Genomic DNA, 17,628 nt, shown 5'->3' on the forward strand with positions numbered 1-17,628 from the left:
CTGCAGACGTTGCATCGGTTGCTCGCTCCCGCAGATTTCTCCTCTATAACATCAGGAGGATTCACCCATTCCTCACCGACGAGACGGCACAGGTGCTCATCCAGGCTCTGGTCATCTCCCGGCTGGACTACAGCGACTCCCTCCTTGCTGGCGCCCCGGCGTCTGCCATCAGACCTCTGGAGCTTGTTCAGAAAGCTGCAGCTCGTCTGGTGTTCAACCGCCCTAAGTTCTCCCACACAACAACTCCCCTTCTCATGTCCCTACACCGGCTCCCAGTAGCTGCTCCCATCCAGTTTAAGACTCTGCTGCTAGCCTACAGGGCAGTGAAAGGAACAGCTCCTTCCTATCTCCAGGCCATGGTCAAGCCCTACACCCCCGCCCGACCACTTCGCTCTGCTGCCTCGGGACGCCTGGTTGCCCCGTCCCTCAGAGGCCCCTGCTGCCGATCGACCCGGTCCCGGCTCGGTTCTGTCCTGGCCCCACAGTGGTGGAATGAACTCCCCACTGATGTCAGGACAGCGGAGTCACTGCCCATCTTTTGGTGCAGGTTGAAAACTCACCTCTTCAAGAACTACTACCCTGTTACTTGTTCTTAGCACTTATTGTATTCACTCATTTAAAAAAAAAAATCTCTTTCTTGCGCTTTTACTTTAGCACTGGTTTTGCTCTTAGATGCTTGTTTAGATGCATTTATGACCTCTAATGACTAGTAGTTCTCCTGATTTCCTACGTTACATGATGCACTTATTGTAAGTCGCTTTGGATAAAAGCGTCGGCTAAATGACTGTAATGTCATGTAATTTTCCTGAGATTTCGAGTCAGACGCCTTTTTTCTGCCTCATATTTCTGACAATATATCATAACACGCTCTATTGTTTCTTCCTGCACACGATAGTCACATCTGCCTGTATTGTGTTTGCCTATTTTGAAAAGTGTACTGTTTAGTCCAGTGTGTCCAAATCTGAGTCTTGAAATTATTGTCTCATCTCTCCTGTTCCTTCCTGCACACCTCATTTCTCCCACTTTCCTCTGAACTGTGTAAAACCACCGTCCTTTCCTCTCTTCCTCCCATTGCTTTTGCCACATTTCCTTCAATCTGTGCTTAATAATTTCTTTACTTCTGTCTTGCTTAAAGTAACTACCAAATCAATGTGACTATGCTTTGTAGCCTTCTTTACAACCTTATCTGCTATTTAATTTCCCTCAATGCCAATGTGTGCCAGTACCCATAAAAAATATACTGTAAGGCCCATCATTTGAATTCTATATAATGTTTGTTGTACCTCGATTAAAATGTAGTCGAGTTGTTGTTTCACCTACGGTAAGTATAGGCTGCTCATTCCCGCCAGTTGAACCAGGAAGTGCCTCAGCAACATGATCGAACATTGATAGTATTTGACATTTTTTGGGTAATAACCCTTGACTTGCACTTTCGTTTTCATGTCCGAACTTGTGTCTTAGATAATTTGGTTAAATTGGACTCGTTGAAACATGTCTTATGCTCGAGTTCAGCTGCTCCACAAGACGCTGTTGTAAAGTTGAGTCCGTTGGTGGTCCTGTAGCCCAAATCTCGAAATGAACCAGATGAGTAAAATTAATTCATAACCAACATGCACGATTACGTTGAAGAGCATTAAGAAGTGTAGTGTGCAGAGTGGAGCCCAAATATATCAGTTCTATCAAACAACTAACATTAAGGATTTTTATTTTCCAAAAGTTACTATACAGCAGTTTGGAATTGTACTTTGTAGAATTGAATTTAATTGATTTCAGTTGAATCACATTGAATGGAAATTATTTGAGCTGAATGATTGTCAAACATCTCCACACTATGGTTGTCATGTGAGGAAACTGGTCTTGTCTGTCCAGTGAAACCGTTTTGAATTGTGACACCTGACCCACAGGACTTCACCATGACCCTGTACCTGAGGCATTACTGGAAGGATGAGCGTCTGTCCTTCATCAGTAGCACCAACAAAAGCATGACATTCGATGGGCGTCTGGTGAAGAAAATATGGGTGCCGGACGTCTTCTTTGTGCACTCCAAGAGGTCCTTCATCCATGACACCACCACTGACAACATCATGCTCCGTGTGTTTCCAGATGGACACGTCCTCTACAGTCTGAGGTGAGGAATGCGTGGAGTGGTGTTTGACCCTAATCTCTTCAAACGCCATCTGCCAAAACCGTTCTGGAACCTGGAAAACACTGAATGTCCTTTAACTCTTACATGTCCATCTTCTTCACAGGATCTTTTTTTTTTTTACCATTCAGTTCCCCTGCACAATAGAATTCCCGCAGCATTTTTGCCTCAAAGCAGAGGTTAGAAACGTTGGTTTCTGGTGTGTGTTTCTATTGGAAATCATTCTTAAAATGTGGTTGAACGTACAACGGGCCGCTTGTGGCCTTCGCCAACTTATGTACGGTAAGATGTCAAGCTAGCACAATTCAGACATTGTGCCCTATTTAAAGCAGAACTATGTGGTCTGTGTCCTGGTTTCTGGGTGCCAAAATTGAGTTTGGGTAGAGTCCAAAAATCGATTGTATGGCTTAGCGAGCTTCATCAACACGATGAGTTAATCAATCATGGGCACAGATGAGGACATCGGGCTACTTTTCACTGTAGCACAACTAAAATGAATGGTTTTAGGCAGGGGTGGATCTACAGGGTGGCAAGGGGTGGCAGCTGCCACCTCTGGGACGCAGTCTTGCCACCCCTTTGCCACCCCAGGAAAAAATCTCTAGATCCACCACTGGTTTTAGGTGATACCATTTTTCAACCACTTATTTTGTTCAAATTCATTATTTTCCACCAGTTATTATCCTGTTCAGCTCATATTTTATCTGTTCTTAATTCTGCTCCTGGTCTCTACTCCCGCTTGTCGTAATCAACACCTGGCAAACAAGATAGCATCGTGAAAAAAAATGCATGTAGAGTCGGTGAAACCAAGGAAAGCAAAAAACAAGTGATGCTATCAATACTTTGCGTGATAGATGAGTTTGGAGTAAATCCAAGAGCCATCACTGAGGCCCGCCAGACTTCATCAGACGGCTTCATCAGAGCAGTCGGTGTGCTGCACAAACAGGAACAGTTGGCCACTTTTCATCCCAATATCACAGGATGTGATTTGAGCACGCCTGGTTTATTAAAGCCCTGAAATGAGATTCTGTGTTTGCGTTTGTATTAAATCTCATTCAGACTGCTCTTTTGGAAACTTTTCAAATCTTTTTTTTTTTTACTCAGTCATTTCATCAAACAAAATTCAACTAACTACAAAACTTTTTAATTGGTAGTTTGTAAGTATACGTCTCCAGATCCCTAACACACACCAACTCTATACATTAAACATTTTCCGGATGTCCCCCACATACGTAAGTTAGCACTTCATAATAAGGCATACTTATAAAGGGGTTACAAGTGATAACCGATTACTTTATTATGGGGTAATAACTCGTTTATTGATGCGTTACAAATCAGTTGCAAGATATATGCTTTGATAAAAACACTTGTCGGGTTGCCAGGTTGGGAGCCCACATTTTATCAATATTAGTGTCTCCATTGACATTCTCCCTGAAACCACGTGACCGGCAAGGACCACAGCGTACGCTCTCAGCAAGCGGTGGTCAAATAACGCGACTTGAAAATGTGCAATGGATGCGCAAATGTCAATTTTTGTGCGGTAGCAACAGCAACCACAGATACAGTGGTTCAGTTTAGAGATAAGGTGAAGCAGTTTAGGGTTGAATTTAGGTAGCAGTTAAGGTAGGGTAGTGGCTGGGCTGTCTTCGTCCAATCCCATGGGTTTTTGAGAGCATGTCTATGTAGATTCTCCCCAACTTGGCAATCCGATAAGTATTTTATCAGAGTGTGATAACGTGTCGTTTCTGATTTTAAAAATGAGTTATCCGTCATTGATGAAGTAGTTAGTAACCAATTTTAGACCATTTATAAAGTATGACTGATTATGAAGAGCTACCCTTAATCACACTTAGGAGTAACCCCCCCCCCCTTTTTTTCCTCCCCAATTGTATCCGGCCAACTACCCCACTCTCCCAAGCCATCCCGGTCTCTGCTCCACCCACTCTGCTGATCCGGGGAGGGCTGCAGACTACCACATGCCTCCTCCCATACATGTGGAGTGGCCAGCTGCTTCTTTTCACCTGACAGTGAGAAGTTTCGCCAGAGGACGTAGCGTGTGGGAGGATCACGCTATTCCCCCAGTTCCCCCTCCCCCCGAACAGGCGCCCCGACCAACCAGAGGAGGCGCTAGTGCAGTGACCAGGACACATAACACATCCGGCTGCCCACCCGCAGACACGGCCAATTGTGCTGTAGGGACGTCCGACCAAGCCGGAGGTAACATGGGGGTTCGAGCTGGCGATTCCTGTGTTGGTAGGCAACAGAATAGACCGCCATGTTACCTGGACGCCCCTAGGAGCCATGTTTTAGTCTGAATTCTCCCTTCAACATAAAACTGAACTTGACGCATGCAAACCAGCCAGCCTGCCCCTCTCACATATCTCTAGATTTAAGACTCAAGTCCTTTAATTAAACAGCAGTCCGGAATGAATGAACGCAGCTTAAAATTATTTTTCAGATTGTCATAATTATGAATAATCAGTAGATAGGAGAGCAAGGATAAGAGCCATAGTATAGTGGCCTGACTCTATTGACATGTGAAGGAACAATTATGTAAAAAGGAAAGTGGTTAGTGCAGTCACCTCACAGCAAGAAGGTCCTGCGTTCGAACCCCAGGGTCGTCCAACCTTGGGGGTCGTCCTCTGTGGGGAGTTTGCATGTTCTTCCCGTGTCTGCGTGGGTTTCCTCCGGGTGCTCCGGTTTCCTCCTACAGTCCAAAGACATGTAGGTGAGGTGAATCAGCTGTACTAAATTGTCCCTAGGTGGGAATGTGTGTGTGTGTGTGTGTGTGTGTGTAGGGGCCTGTGATGGACTGGCAGCCTGTCCAGGGTGTCTCCCCGCCTGCCGCCCAATGACTGCTGGGATAGGCTGCAGCATCCCGTGACCCGAATTCGGACAAGCAGCTTGGATAATGGAGGGATGGATGGGAAGAGAGAGATACACGAGATAGAAGTGATAGAATGAGCAGCAAAAGGAGAGTGGCTATGAAAAGGAAAAAGCATTCCTCAGGGGGTGGAGGGTGACCTTACATAACACTGGTTTAATGAGCAGATTGAACATAACGTTGTGCAGTCTGTTGTGGACGCTGCTGTGGACCTTTTTTTACCGGTCACATCTGAACTCTAGTCCTTTACCTCCTGCTCTTGTTAAGATTCTCATCTTGTCCTTTATAATGAGAGGATCTGTTGTTTCTTTTCTTTTTCTTGTCATTAAACAGGGTGACGGTGACAGCAGCATGTAATATGGACTTCAGTCGATTTCCTCTGGATTCCCAGACCTGCTCGCTGGAGCTAGAGAGCTGTGAGTAAAGGACCTGTTCGCAAACACACATGAATCAGGAATCAGGAACACTTTATTTGTCATTTCACTTCATGTACTTGCACACATGAAGTGAAACAAAATGCCGTTTCCCCAGCCCACAGCAGTGCAACATACAGACAAAAACACATTGAAGAACTTACAAGAACACACATATTCAAACTAACACATATATCCAAACCAAAAAAAAAATCTCTGTCCAACGGAACGAATGCCAGCCAGGATGACTGTCGGAACCACTGGTCTGCATGGGCTAGCAGTTAGCCTAGTCTGCCTCGCTTCCACGTCCTGTCAGACCGCCCTCGGTGTTTCCTCGGGCGCAGCTCCAGGCAGGTCCATGGTCCCTGTGGCAACCAGACAAAGCAGACCAAGCCCTCCCAGCCGATCCAGCGCCAGCTCTCCCAGCTAACAAACAAAGACAAAAACTGAGATACAGACGTGGACAAAGACACTGCATCCACGGTACTGGATGAAACCGCTGCAAATGTGAATTCGCGCCGCCATCTTCCCAGCCATACAGATAATAATACATGATAGTATATAATACTATATATGTTTTTATCCATCCATTCATTATCTTAACCGCTTATCCTGCTCTCAGGGTCACGGGGATGCTGGAGCCTATCCCAGCAGTCATTGGGCAACAGGCGGGGAGACACCCTGGACAGGCCGCCAGGCCATCACGGGGCCGACACACATACACACACATTCTTTCCTAGGAACAATTTAGTACGGCTGAGTCACCTGACCTACATGTCTTTGGACTGTGGGAGGAAACCGGAGCCCCCGGAGGAAACCCACGCAGACACAGGGAGAACATGCAACCTCCCCACAGAGGATGACCTGGGATGACCCACCAAGGTTGGACTACCCCGGGGCTCGAACCCAGGACCTTCTTGCTGTGAGGCGACCGCGCTAACCATTGCGCCACTGTGCCGCCCATATTTTTTAATATATATATATATATATATATATATATACACACACAAATTAAAGATTTAATCTGTAATTTCTTTATATAAAAAACAGCATATTTGATCACGTTCATTTCAAAAGGAAGTCTGGGATTTGTGATATGAAAATAAATTATTGTGACTACCAGATGATGCTAAACCCACCAAAACTGAAGAAAACAACAATAAACACTTTAAGAGGAATTCTAATCTGTTTGCAAGTTTACATGTAAATTTGACTGCACAGGACAACCAAATCCTTTATGTATCTGAACCAGACAACCAAGGGCCTTATCTTTCTAAACTCTGTCATTTTCCCGTCCAGCGCACACTTTGTTTAAATAAAAAAAGTACTTGCGCCCATCTGAGTGCCCATGGGCGTGTTGGTCTTAAAATGAGGTGGGGTCAGACGCATTGCTGGTGCATTGATATCTTGAGGGAGCGGAGAGCGACTGCACCACAGACCAACAAAAATCTGGTCTAAAGTCAGTGGTGCAGTATTTTACTGTTATGTTAAGTGCGCATCATTAGGAGTAATATCCGCCTACATCGGTGGTTGCACAACAAGCCTACTACTTGGCAAATCCGCCATTATAATAGCAGTCCACCAAGGTCAAGTCAAGTCAATTTTATTTTTATTGCCCAATATTGCAAATGTGCCTCAGGGGGCTTTACAGCAACACAACATCCTGTCATTGGACCCTCACATCAGATGAGGAACAACTCCCTTGAAAAAACCCTTTAACAGGGAGAAAAAATAGGAAAGAACCCACAGGAGGAGCAACAGAGGAGGATCTCTCTCCCAAGACACACAACGTGTAATGATGTTGTGTTTACACAATTTACACGATACAACATTGAAAGAGGATAACAGAATTATTATGGGTTTATAAAATTTATGAAGAATCTGATGAGCAGGATCACCCGGGACGATCCCCAAGGTCGGACAACTCCGGGACGCGAACCCAGGACCTTCTTGCTGCGAGGTGACCACGCTAACCATTGCGCCGCCGTGCCACCATGTGAATGTGTGTGTGTTGGCCCTGTGATGGACTGGCGACCTGTCCCGGGTGTCTCCCCGCCTGCCGCCCAATGACTGATGGGATAGGCTCCAGCATCCCCGCGGCCCTGAGAGCAGGATAAGTGGTTTGGATAATGGATGGAATGATGAGCAGGCTGCCAAGAAGTATCCAGATGTCACCGGAACAGCCCAGGACCCAAGCCAAGCAACCAGCATCACCCTGTATAAAAAAAAAGATTAGTCACACAATGAGAGAAGCATATGACAAGGTGCAACACACCTGGCTTTTAGAAGGAACGGGAGATGACGCTCTGACTGGTTTAATTCATGTTACGCCCAAAACACACCTACCATTCGTTAACAGACTAAGTACAACCCACTTGAACTATGCACCTTGCATTGCACTAAGATTATCTGCTGTTAAACTAGCAAAAGTGAGGCGTCCAGGTAGCGTGGCGGTCTATTCTGTTGCCTACCAACACGGGGATCGCCGGTTCGAATCCCTGTATTACCTCTGGCTTGGTCGGGTGTCCCTACAGACACAGTTGGCCGTGTTTGTGGGTGGGAAGCCGGATGTGGGTGTGTGCCCTAGTCGCTGCACTAGCGCCTCCTCTGGTCGGTCGGGGCGCCTGTTCGGGGGGAGGGGAATAGCGTGATCCTCCCACATGCTACGTCCCCCTGGCGAAACTCCTCACTGTCAGGTGAAAAGAAACGGCTGGTGACTCCACATGTATGGGAGGAGGCATGTGATAGTCTGCAGCCCTCCCCGGATCAGCAGAGGGGGCGGAGCAGAGGCCGGGACTACTCGGGAGAGCGGGGTAATTGGCCAAGCAAAATTGGGGAGAAAAAAGGGGGAGGAAAAAAACTAGCAAAAGTGGATTTGGACACGTCCTAAACGCACTTGTGCCATGTGCTTTAGACCATGTGTGTAGCTGGTTAAAATAATGAATCTGTTGCTCCATAAGCTTGAATATAACTTATATATTACTTGTATATTATATTACCATTTATCTCCACCACATCCACATCCACATCTGAGTCTCCTCTATTGTCTGTGATTTTATTCACCGAGGAGGTGTGGTATAAATCTTAGGATTAATTCCAACTGAAAAATGCTCACGGACTGCACGACGCATCGTTTTGGATCCTGTCCCAGAACTCAGTTCAGATCTTCTGATTCATTTGTACTCATTTGTATTCATTTGTATTTATTGCACTTTGATGAAACACCAGAGATTATAGAGGATAGAAGGACTGAAATGACGCGGGTGATTATTCTGTCACATATAAAATGTGAAGCTGACAGTCTGGGAGGTGGTCCTCGTATTACAGAAATTAACTCGAGGTGAGATTGTTGAAATTCAAGTTGTGAACAGAAGGTAATATAACCTCGTGGGTCTGGTTGATTGTGGCTTATATTTTGTCTTCTGTTGGGCTGTCCCAGAACAATTATGATGATTACAGAATTTATACAGAATCGATACCAGATTCCCCCGCCACCTTGTAATTGTTTGATACAAAGTTATTCACAAAATCATTCAGAAGCACAGGAGCCAGTTGTCAGTTGGTAGTTTTTACAGTCTTGTTGTTTGACGCTTTAATAGATGCGTACACGGACGAGGACCTGATGCTGTACTGGAAGAGCGGCGACGAGTCCCTGAGTACGGACGACCGCATCTCCTTATCCCAGTTCCTCATCCAGAAGTTCCACACTACCTCTCGCCTGGCCTTCTACAGCAGTACAGGTACTACAATACTGAAGTTTAAAACTCAATACAAGGGGCGTTGGGTAGTGTAGCGGTCTATGCCGTTGCCTACCAACACGGGGATCAGCGATTTGAATCCCCGTGTTACCTCCGGCTTGGTTGGTCGTCCCTACAGACACAATTGGCCGTGTCTGCGGATGGGAAGCCGGATGTGGGTATGTGTTCTGGTTGCTGCACTAGCGCCTCCTCTGGTCGGTCGGGGCGTCTGTTCAGGGGGGGGACTGGGGGGAATGGCATGATCCTCCCATGTGCTATGTCCCCCTGGTGAAACTCCTCACTGTCAGGTGAAAAGAAGCGGCCGGCGACTCCACATGTATCGGAGGAGGCAGTGGAGCAGTGACCGGGACGGCTCAGAAGAGTGGGGTAATTGGCCAATTACGATTGGGGAGGGAAAATCCAAAAAAAAAAAGAAACTGGTGCAGAGTAAATATTATTCTATAAACCTCGGGAGTGGTCTCATCAGCAGAGACACTATTTCAGGATGGATTGGCATATGACAGGCGCCAAATGGACAAGGTAGACAATATGATGAGAGATTTGAAAGCAAAACACTTTATGAAAGCACTTAGTGGTGATGGAAAACGGTGCAAAAACAGGAAAAGTGGATGCCGGTATCTTCCATCCAGCCAAATATCACAATTTGGAAATAAAGAGTTTTCATAGTCGCATTCTGGAGTAAAGGATGGTGCAAAGCATGACAATCCCTCGTTCTGACCCCACTCCCCGAAATGTGAGCGTCGGGTTTCATTTTGTCTGTATTCAAAAACCCCAAGCTCCTCTTTTCTCCGCTGGAGCAAATCTGCACCGTTGAGTCATCCGAGTGTCACAGACAAGCTCATCAGTTTGTTTCCTTCTGTTATTGTTGTCATTTTTTTTGTGTTTTGTTTTCATGCCGTTTGCAGGCTGGTACAACCGTTTGTACATCAACTTCACACTGAGACGGCACATTTTCTTCTTCCTGCTGCAAACGTACTTCCCCGCCACGCTCATGGTGATGCTGTCATGGGTGTCGTTCTGGATCGACCGCCGGGCCGTTCCTGCCAGAGTCTCCCTGGGTGAGCGCATGCCGGCACCTGTTGCTGGGAGATGGCGAGACTCACGGGACGCGAATGTTTTCCATATAGCTTGTCAAGTAGCTCTGTTGAGCAGCTAATGATGCACAATACACAAACACACACACACACACACCTCACTCACTACCACACTGTTGCTCCTATTATGAATTCATTTTGCTGCATCAGGGCCATTTCTCTCCTTGCTTGCTTTTTTATGAATTTTGCTGTTGAACCAAGCTGGGTTTAGTTTCTGTTTAGTTTTTTCTTATCGGAATCAATTGTCACTTTCTGTGTCACATTAATGATTTTTTTTTGTCTTTCATGGTATGAATTTTAAATTTCGGCCAAGGGTTTCTCAACCTTGCACTGCCACATATATAGTGTGTGTAGCTTTCTGATTTATACATATCTTCTTCATTTATATATATATTTTTCTTTCTTCTTCTTGTTCTTCTCCTCCTTCGTCTTCGTCTTCTTCTCTTTCTCAGGCATCACAACGGTGCTGACCATGTCCACCATCATCACTGGTGTCAACGCCTCCATGCCGCGGGTGTCCTACATCAAGGCTGTGGACATCTATCTGTGGGTCAGCTTCGTTTTTGTCTTCTTGTCAGTGTTGGAATATGCTGCCGTCAACTACCTGTCCACCGTCCAAGACCGCCGTGAGCGCAAGATGAGAGAGCGGGCCAGGTCGCAGGTAATCCATTCTGGAGATGTAAAAACTAAACAAAAAAACTGGGGCTTTTCCCTGCTTAGGTAGCTTTGGGATTTTTAATCTTTCAAAAATATATCAGATGTCTTACACTGGTCTGTAAAACACGATGTCGGTGTACTCGTATTTAACTTTTAGTTATGAAGAGACGGGATGTACTATGACAGCCGAAGTAATGAAAGATATCTTTATTTTGAACTCATAAAATGTCCACCGACTAAAGCTCAGTGCTGAAATACCTGTCTCCTCGTGCCCACGTGCAGTGAATAACATTTTTCTACGATACCTTTTCACCCACAAAGGAGAGAGTTGGGTTCACCATCCAGACAAGTAGTCAGTCCATCCATGGAGGTCGACCTGCTTCCCTCCTCACCAAATAAAATGTTGCAGGTGTACCGGGGTTAGCTCACTCCATCCGTAGGCGGATTATGAGACAATGGGCCCCAGGGCACAGACACGTAAAAGCCCCCAACCTCCAACCCCCGACCCCCCGGCAGGGCAGGTACACTAACTTGCAGCCAACAGCACAATAACTCAATTTGCCTGTACCTCAGCAGGATTTACAGCACACAAACACACACAATGAGCCCCAACAGCATATTAACTAAGACACGCATTCCCCTGCAGCTTCCTGCAGGCTTTGACCATGTGACAAGAAATGCAAAGTTAATAACAGCGACTTCATGCAGAGGCTCTGGCTTAGGGCCCCCTGAGTCCCTGGGCCCCTGGGCCAGGGCCCGGTAAGCCCACTTGGTAATCCACCCATGACTCCAACCAATATGATTAAGACTTCAACATTACTATAGATAGAAGGTTTGGTGTGTGTAACAACCATATATTGTTATTACAATATACAACTATACAAAAAGTTATGAATTCATTTGTCATATACTAAACTGTGTACGCACTCATTTCCCAATACAGAGGCAAATTCTGTACCCTGAAACAAATTCTTTTAAAAACTTTCCATCAAACTGAACCCGTTTTTGCCATTCGTGCAGTTGCCGGTTGGTGGGAATTCTTATAGTGTGACACATCAAACGCCCTGATTGATGCCTTGGTTTTTATTTCCCACCCGCACTCCAGGAACTCTGCTTCTGAGTGGCTAGCACTTGTTGTCTCCATTGGTTAGGTTGGTTAAGGTTAAGGTTACGGTGGCGTTCGGTTTAGGGTTAGCCAGTCGGAGTAGGGGCGGGTCTACCTGGATTGCAGGTAGGAAAGAAATGAACGCCTAATTGACAGCCAGTGTCAAGGAGGATAGCAGCATTGAAAAACGAGAACTCCGTGACGGGGAAAATGGGTCACTTTCTTGTGCGGACCGTGCAGAGGGCCCACCACCTAAAGAAAAGATTTGTCGGGCCTCTGGGTGGCGTGGTGGTCTAGTCCGTTGCCTGCTAACATAGGGATCGCTGGTTTGAATCCCCGTGTTACCTCCGGCTTGGTCGGGCATCCCTACAGACACAATTGGGAAGCCGGATGTGGTTATGTGCCCTGTGCGCTGCACTAGCGCCTCCTCTGGTCGGTCGGGGCGCCTGTTCAGGGGGGAGAGGGAACTGGGGGGAATAGCGTGAGCCTCCCATGCGCTACATCCCCCTGGTGAAACTCCTCACTGTTTCGGAGGAGGCATGTGGTAGTCTACAGCCCCCCCTGGATCAGCAGAGAGGGGGTGGAACAGCGACCGGGGTGGCTCGGAAGAGTGGGGTAATTGGCTGGATACAGCTGGGGAGCAAAAGGGGGGACAAAATCACCCCCCCCCCAAAAAAAAAATTGTCAAAGTTTTGTCAAAATTTTGTTTGGCAATAGTAAATATGAATAAATGCTGACAGAGGGTTGTGGGTGATAACACATGTGATAGAGGCTGTTTTGCACGAATATGAATACAAGTGTGCCTTGAGATTTTGGCTTGCCCTTTGGTGTGCCTTGCCATTATCCAAACCTCTTATCCTGCTCTCAGGGTCGCGGGGATGCTGCAGCCTATCCCAGCAGTCACTGGACGGCAGGCAGGGAGACACCCTGGACAGGCCGCCAGGCCATCACAGGGCTAGTTTGAAAACCACTGGTGTAGTGTATTACAGACTACACCAGACTTTATGGGAACACTGTTGTACAGTAATATCGGTGGTCGTGACCACATCGGCGACACGTTTCAGTCTTTCTTCCTGCTGGGCTTTCCCACATGTTCGTGTTTGCCGCTGCCTCGGTGTTCGTCCTACCCAGTCGGGTCATTTCAACAGCAGTGTACGGAGACTGGCGAGTGTCTCCACCCATGGTAAAGATGGCTGGTGGCATTATGGACCCTGACTCCGTGGTCCAGATGGATAAAATAACCATGTGTCATGGGATAAAAGTCGCGGAATTGGAACTTTAAGAGGTGTCCGGCGCGATATGAAAAACGTCACTTACTGTTGTGCCAGTTCTGTCTAATGTCATGCATGACTCCCTGTTTATTAGTGACTGCTTCTCTGTCGACCATGGAAAGAGCTACTCATTAGTGGATAATAATCACCTTCTGCAGTCATCAGCATCCTCCGATTTTGATAGGCCCACCTCGGGGCTGGCAGGCTCCAGTAAGGGTTTTGCCGGTGGTTGGCACATGGAGAATGTTCTCGACCAAAACAGCCCCGGGCTGTTTTAGCCAATTAGAAACAGATTCAATAAAATAATGGTGGAGGTCCTCACGTACGCCAGCTGGTTGGCCATTTGGTTTTGTGTAAAACTTCCATTCCCCTGATTGATGGACCAGCCTGGGAAGCGGCTCTCATCAAATGAACCGGCGGGGAGGTGGGGGCCTCCCAGACGTGTCCATATGTCATACCACGCACAGGCTCCTGTCTGGGCGCTCTGCTGGACAGCGGGAAATCAAAAATTCATATGAGGCAGGTATCGCTGACCGGATGCGGCTGTTGGGCTCTGATTAGTTGGCTCGCATCGGGCGGTGGCACGACTTGACAGACTGTGTATGAGCCCACATTCCTCCGAGATCCCCGATGGCGATCGTGGTCAAACAGAAACTGTGGCTGTCTGTCCAGTTTTTGTCCAGCAGCCCCCTCCAAAAGGTTAGATTTGCCTCAGACTCCCTGTCATCATTTTATCCCTCCCCAGAAATCTCATGAATAAGGGATCATCGTAATTGGTGGGGAAAGATTGGGTTCTCAGTCTTTCATACCCCATCACACCGCACTGCTCACGTCTGACAGTGCTCGGGTCTGAGGAGAGAGGAGTACCTGGAAAGAGGTGTAGTGGGCATTGATCTGCATTGTGTGTGATGAAAATGAGGATAATGGGGACAAGACTGGCTGGGTGGCTCTTTACTCCACACATGTAATGTAGCAAATACATGTTAACATGCCAGGCCTCAACACTCCTCTCTGCTGCGCCTTCCCACACGACATCTAAGACAAGAGGACGGCTGGCATAGCAAGTACAGTTTAAAAGAGATGATAATGTGCTGTCCATCCATCCATTATCCAGGCCGCCGATCCGAATTCGGGTCGTGGGATGCTGGAGCCTATCCCAGCAGTTATTGGGCGGCAGGCGGGGAGACACCCTGGACAGGCCGCCAGGCCATCACGAGGCAATAATGTACTAATAAATAATAAATAATCTACTACTACTACTTTTGGCTGCTCCCGTTAGGGGGCGCCACAGCGGAGCATCCGTTTACATCTCTTCCTGTCCTCTGTGTCTTCCTCTGTAACACCAGCCACCTGCATGTCCTCCCTCACCACATCCATAAACCTCCTCTTTGGCCTTCCTCTTCTCCTCTTCCCTGGCAGCTCCATATTCAGCATCCTTCTCCCAGTATACCCAGCATCTCTCCTCCACACATGTCCAAACCATCTCAATCTTGTCTCTCTTGCTTTGTCTCCAAACCGTCCAACCTGAGCTGTCCCTCTAATATACTCCTTCCTAATCCTGTCCTTCTTCATCACTCCCAGTGAAACTCTTATCATCTTCCGTCTCCTGTCTTTTCATCAGTGCCACTGTCTCCAAACCATATAACATAGCTGGTCTCACTACCATCTTGTAAACCTTCCCTTATGCTTAATTATGCTCGAGAAGGTGGAAAAAACTTCACAGCTCATGTTCTGCTATAGCTGAATTAGAGTCAGAACCAGTTAAAATTTCCCAAGCATGTTTTAACATTCCAGTACATTGACTTGGTGGGTTTGCTCACTGGGACACTTACCAAATATAAAAGTCATATTTCTGAGCGTCCGGGTGGCGTAGCGGTCTAGTCCGTTGCCTACTAACATGGGGCTCACCGGTTTGAATCCCCTCGTTACCTCCGGCTTGGTCGGGCGTCCCTACAGACGCAATCGGCCGTGTCTGTGGTTGGGAAGCCGGATGTGGGTGTGTCCTGGTTGCTGCACTAGCGCCTCCTGTGGTTGGTGATCCTCCCACGTGCGACGTGTCCCTGACGAAACTCCTCACTGTCAGATTAAAAGAAGCAGCTGGCGAACCCACAGGTATTGGAGGAGGCATGTGGTAGTCTGCAGCCCTCCCCGGATCCGCAGAGTGGGTGGAGCAACGAGTGGGACTCCTCGGAAGAGTGGGGTAATTGGTCAAGTACAACTGGAGAAAAAAATGGGGGAAAATCCGCCCCCCCCCCCCCAAAAAGTCATATTTTGTGTATGTAAACAGTGTTTTCTCTACCCCTCCCCCCCCTTTTCTCCCCAATTGTGTCCAGCCAATTACCCCTCTCTTCTGAGCCGTCGCAGTCTCTGCTCCACCCCTTCCACCGATACGGGGAGGGCTGCAGACTACCACATGCCTCCTCCCATACACGTGGAGTCACCAGCCGCTTCTTTTCCCCTGACAGTGAGGACTTTCACCAGGGGGGCGTAGCGTGTGGGAGGATCACGCTATTTGCCCCAGTTCCCCCTCCCCCCCGAACAGGTGCCCCGACCGACCAGAGGAGGCGCTAGTGCAGCAACCAGGACACATACCCACATCCAGCTTCCCACCCGCAGACACGGCTAATTGTGTCTGTAGGGATACCCGACTAAGCTGGAGGTAACACGAGGATTCGAACTGGTGATCCCCATTTCGGTAGGCAACGGAATAGACCGCTATGTCACCCGGACGCCCGAATTTAGTGTTTTCTATGTGTTAAAAATAATTGTCCTGTACATCAGTAGTTGCAATATTATCAAAACATTAGTCTGCTTAGGGCGGCACAGTGGTGCAGTGGTTAGCGTGGTTACTTCACAGCAAGAAGGTTCTGGGTTCGAGCCCCGGGGTAGTCCAACCTTGGGGGTCGTCCCGGGTCGTCCTCTGTGTGGAGTTTGCATGTCCTCCCCGTGTCTGTGTGGGTTTCCTCCGGGGGCTCCGGTTTCCTCCCACAGTCCAAAGACATGTAGGTCAGGTGACTCAGCCGTACTACATTGTTCCTAGGTGTGAATGTGTGTGTGATGGCCTGGAGGCCTGTCCAGGATAAGCGGTTTAGATAATGGATGGATGGATAGATAATGGATTGATGGATGGATAGTCTGCTTAGATTTTAATGATTTGGAGCTCAGCATATCACCAGCTTTCAACTTCACATTCTCAGTATGAAACATAAAATGATGTGTTCACCATCCTCTCCTCTGGTTTCCCACCTCTAGTCACTGCCCTGTACCTGTGGCATGTCCCAGACGCGTACCATGACCATGCTGGACGGCACCTACAGCGAGGCTGACACCAACAGCCTGGCCGGCTACACCGAGGACCCCATGGTGCCGGAAGAGGACCAGGAGGAGATGCATGGAGTCCCAGAAAAACCTGAACACATGGTGGTGCACCTTTCGGTGAGCAGCGAGTCGACCACCACCAAGAAAAAGAAGAGCATACGTGCCCTCAACATCATCCAGAACACACATGCCATTGACAAGTACTCGAGGATGATTTTCCCCGGCTCGTACATCTTCTTCAACCTCATCTACTGGTCCGTCTACTGCTGAGAGGTCCAGGCCAAGAGACAAGAACACAAGTATGACGTTGAGAGCCGCATCAAAACGTGACACTTTTGGACCACGTTTGAGGAGGCTGATATATATAAGTGTATGTGAATGGATATTTACCAGGTCCCAAGCCTTGGGGAATAACGGCCGTTGAGAAAAGATGGTGCCATCGATCGGCTCTGCACTCGGGACTCTGTGCCGCATTCCTCTTTGGCTGTTTTCCTCCTTGTGGCACTTTGAATGTTTTATTACCGTGAAGCTGTTGAGACTCTTGAGGAAGACAAACTGAAGAGAGCCGACTTCTACCGCCGTCGCTGACTTCTTGCTCTTCGTCGATTCAGTTTGGTCGGCTCTCCCTGCAAAGCCCATTTCAAACAAAAAAATTCTTGGTTCCTCATTTTGGCTGTTGTCTCCACAACATGTGAAGTGAGGATGGCTTTAGCTGGTGGTAACTGCCAAACACAGCTGGTAGCTTTGCATTTACAGTGTCAGTTTGTGTTGTTGACTTGTAGCACTGCTTTGTGTTCCCCTCGCTGAGCTCAGAAGATGCGCTTACAGGCTTGAAATTGCTTTAAAGTAATGTTTGGCTCTGATTCACTGGTACCTTTTAACACACACACACACACACACACACACACACACACACACACACACACACACAAACCTCTGTTAAGGTTCAGGAGCAGTCAAGTCGATTAGCTGCTTTAGCTGTCACCAA

The 17,628-nt window shown here is 47.6% G+C and overlaps 1 protein-coding gene across 1 annotated transcript in view; it reads left to right on the forward strand.

The window, feature by feature from the left end:
- The window catches only part of gabrr2a (gamma-aminobutyric acid type A receptor subunit rho2a), a 61,352-nt gene extending 44,442 nt beyond the window's left edge, over positions 1-16,910 (forward strand). The window contains exons 4-9 of the mRNA XM_056295544.1: positions 1,905-2,128; positions 5,358-5,440; positions 9,037-9,177; positions 10,101-10,253; positions 10,742-10,950; positions 16,575-16,910. Coding sequence (XP_056151519.1) covers positions 1,905-2,128; positions 5,358-5,440; positions 9,037-9,177; positions 10,101-10,253; positions 10,742-10,950; positions 16,575-16,910 — 1,146 coding nt within the window. The remainder of the gene's footprint in view (positions 1-1,904; positions 2,129-5,357; positions 5,441-9,036; positions 9,178-10,100; positions 10,254-10,741; positions 10,951-16,574) is intronic.
- Positions 16,911-17,628: the final 718 nt, after the last annotated feature.

The sequence above is a fragment of the Lampris incognitus genome, chromosome 16, assembly GCF_029633865.1.
Source record: "Lampris incognitus isolate fLamInc1 chromosome 16, fLamInc1.hap2, whole genome shotgun sequence".
In the NCBI taxonomy this organism is placed as follows: Eukaryota; Metazoa; Chordata; class Actinopteri; order Lampriformes; family Lampridae; genus Lampris; species Lampris incognitus.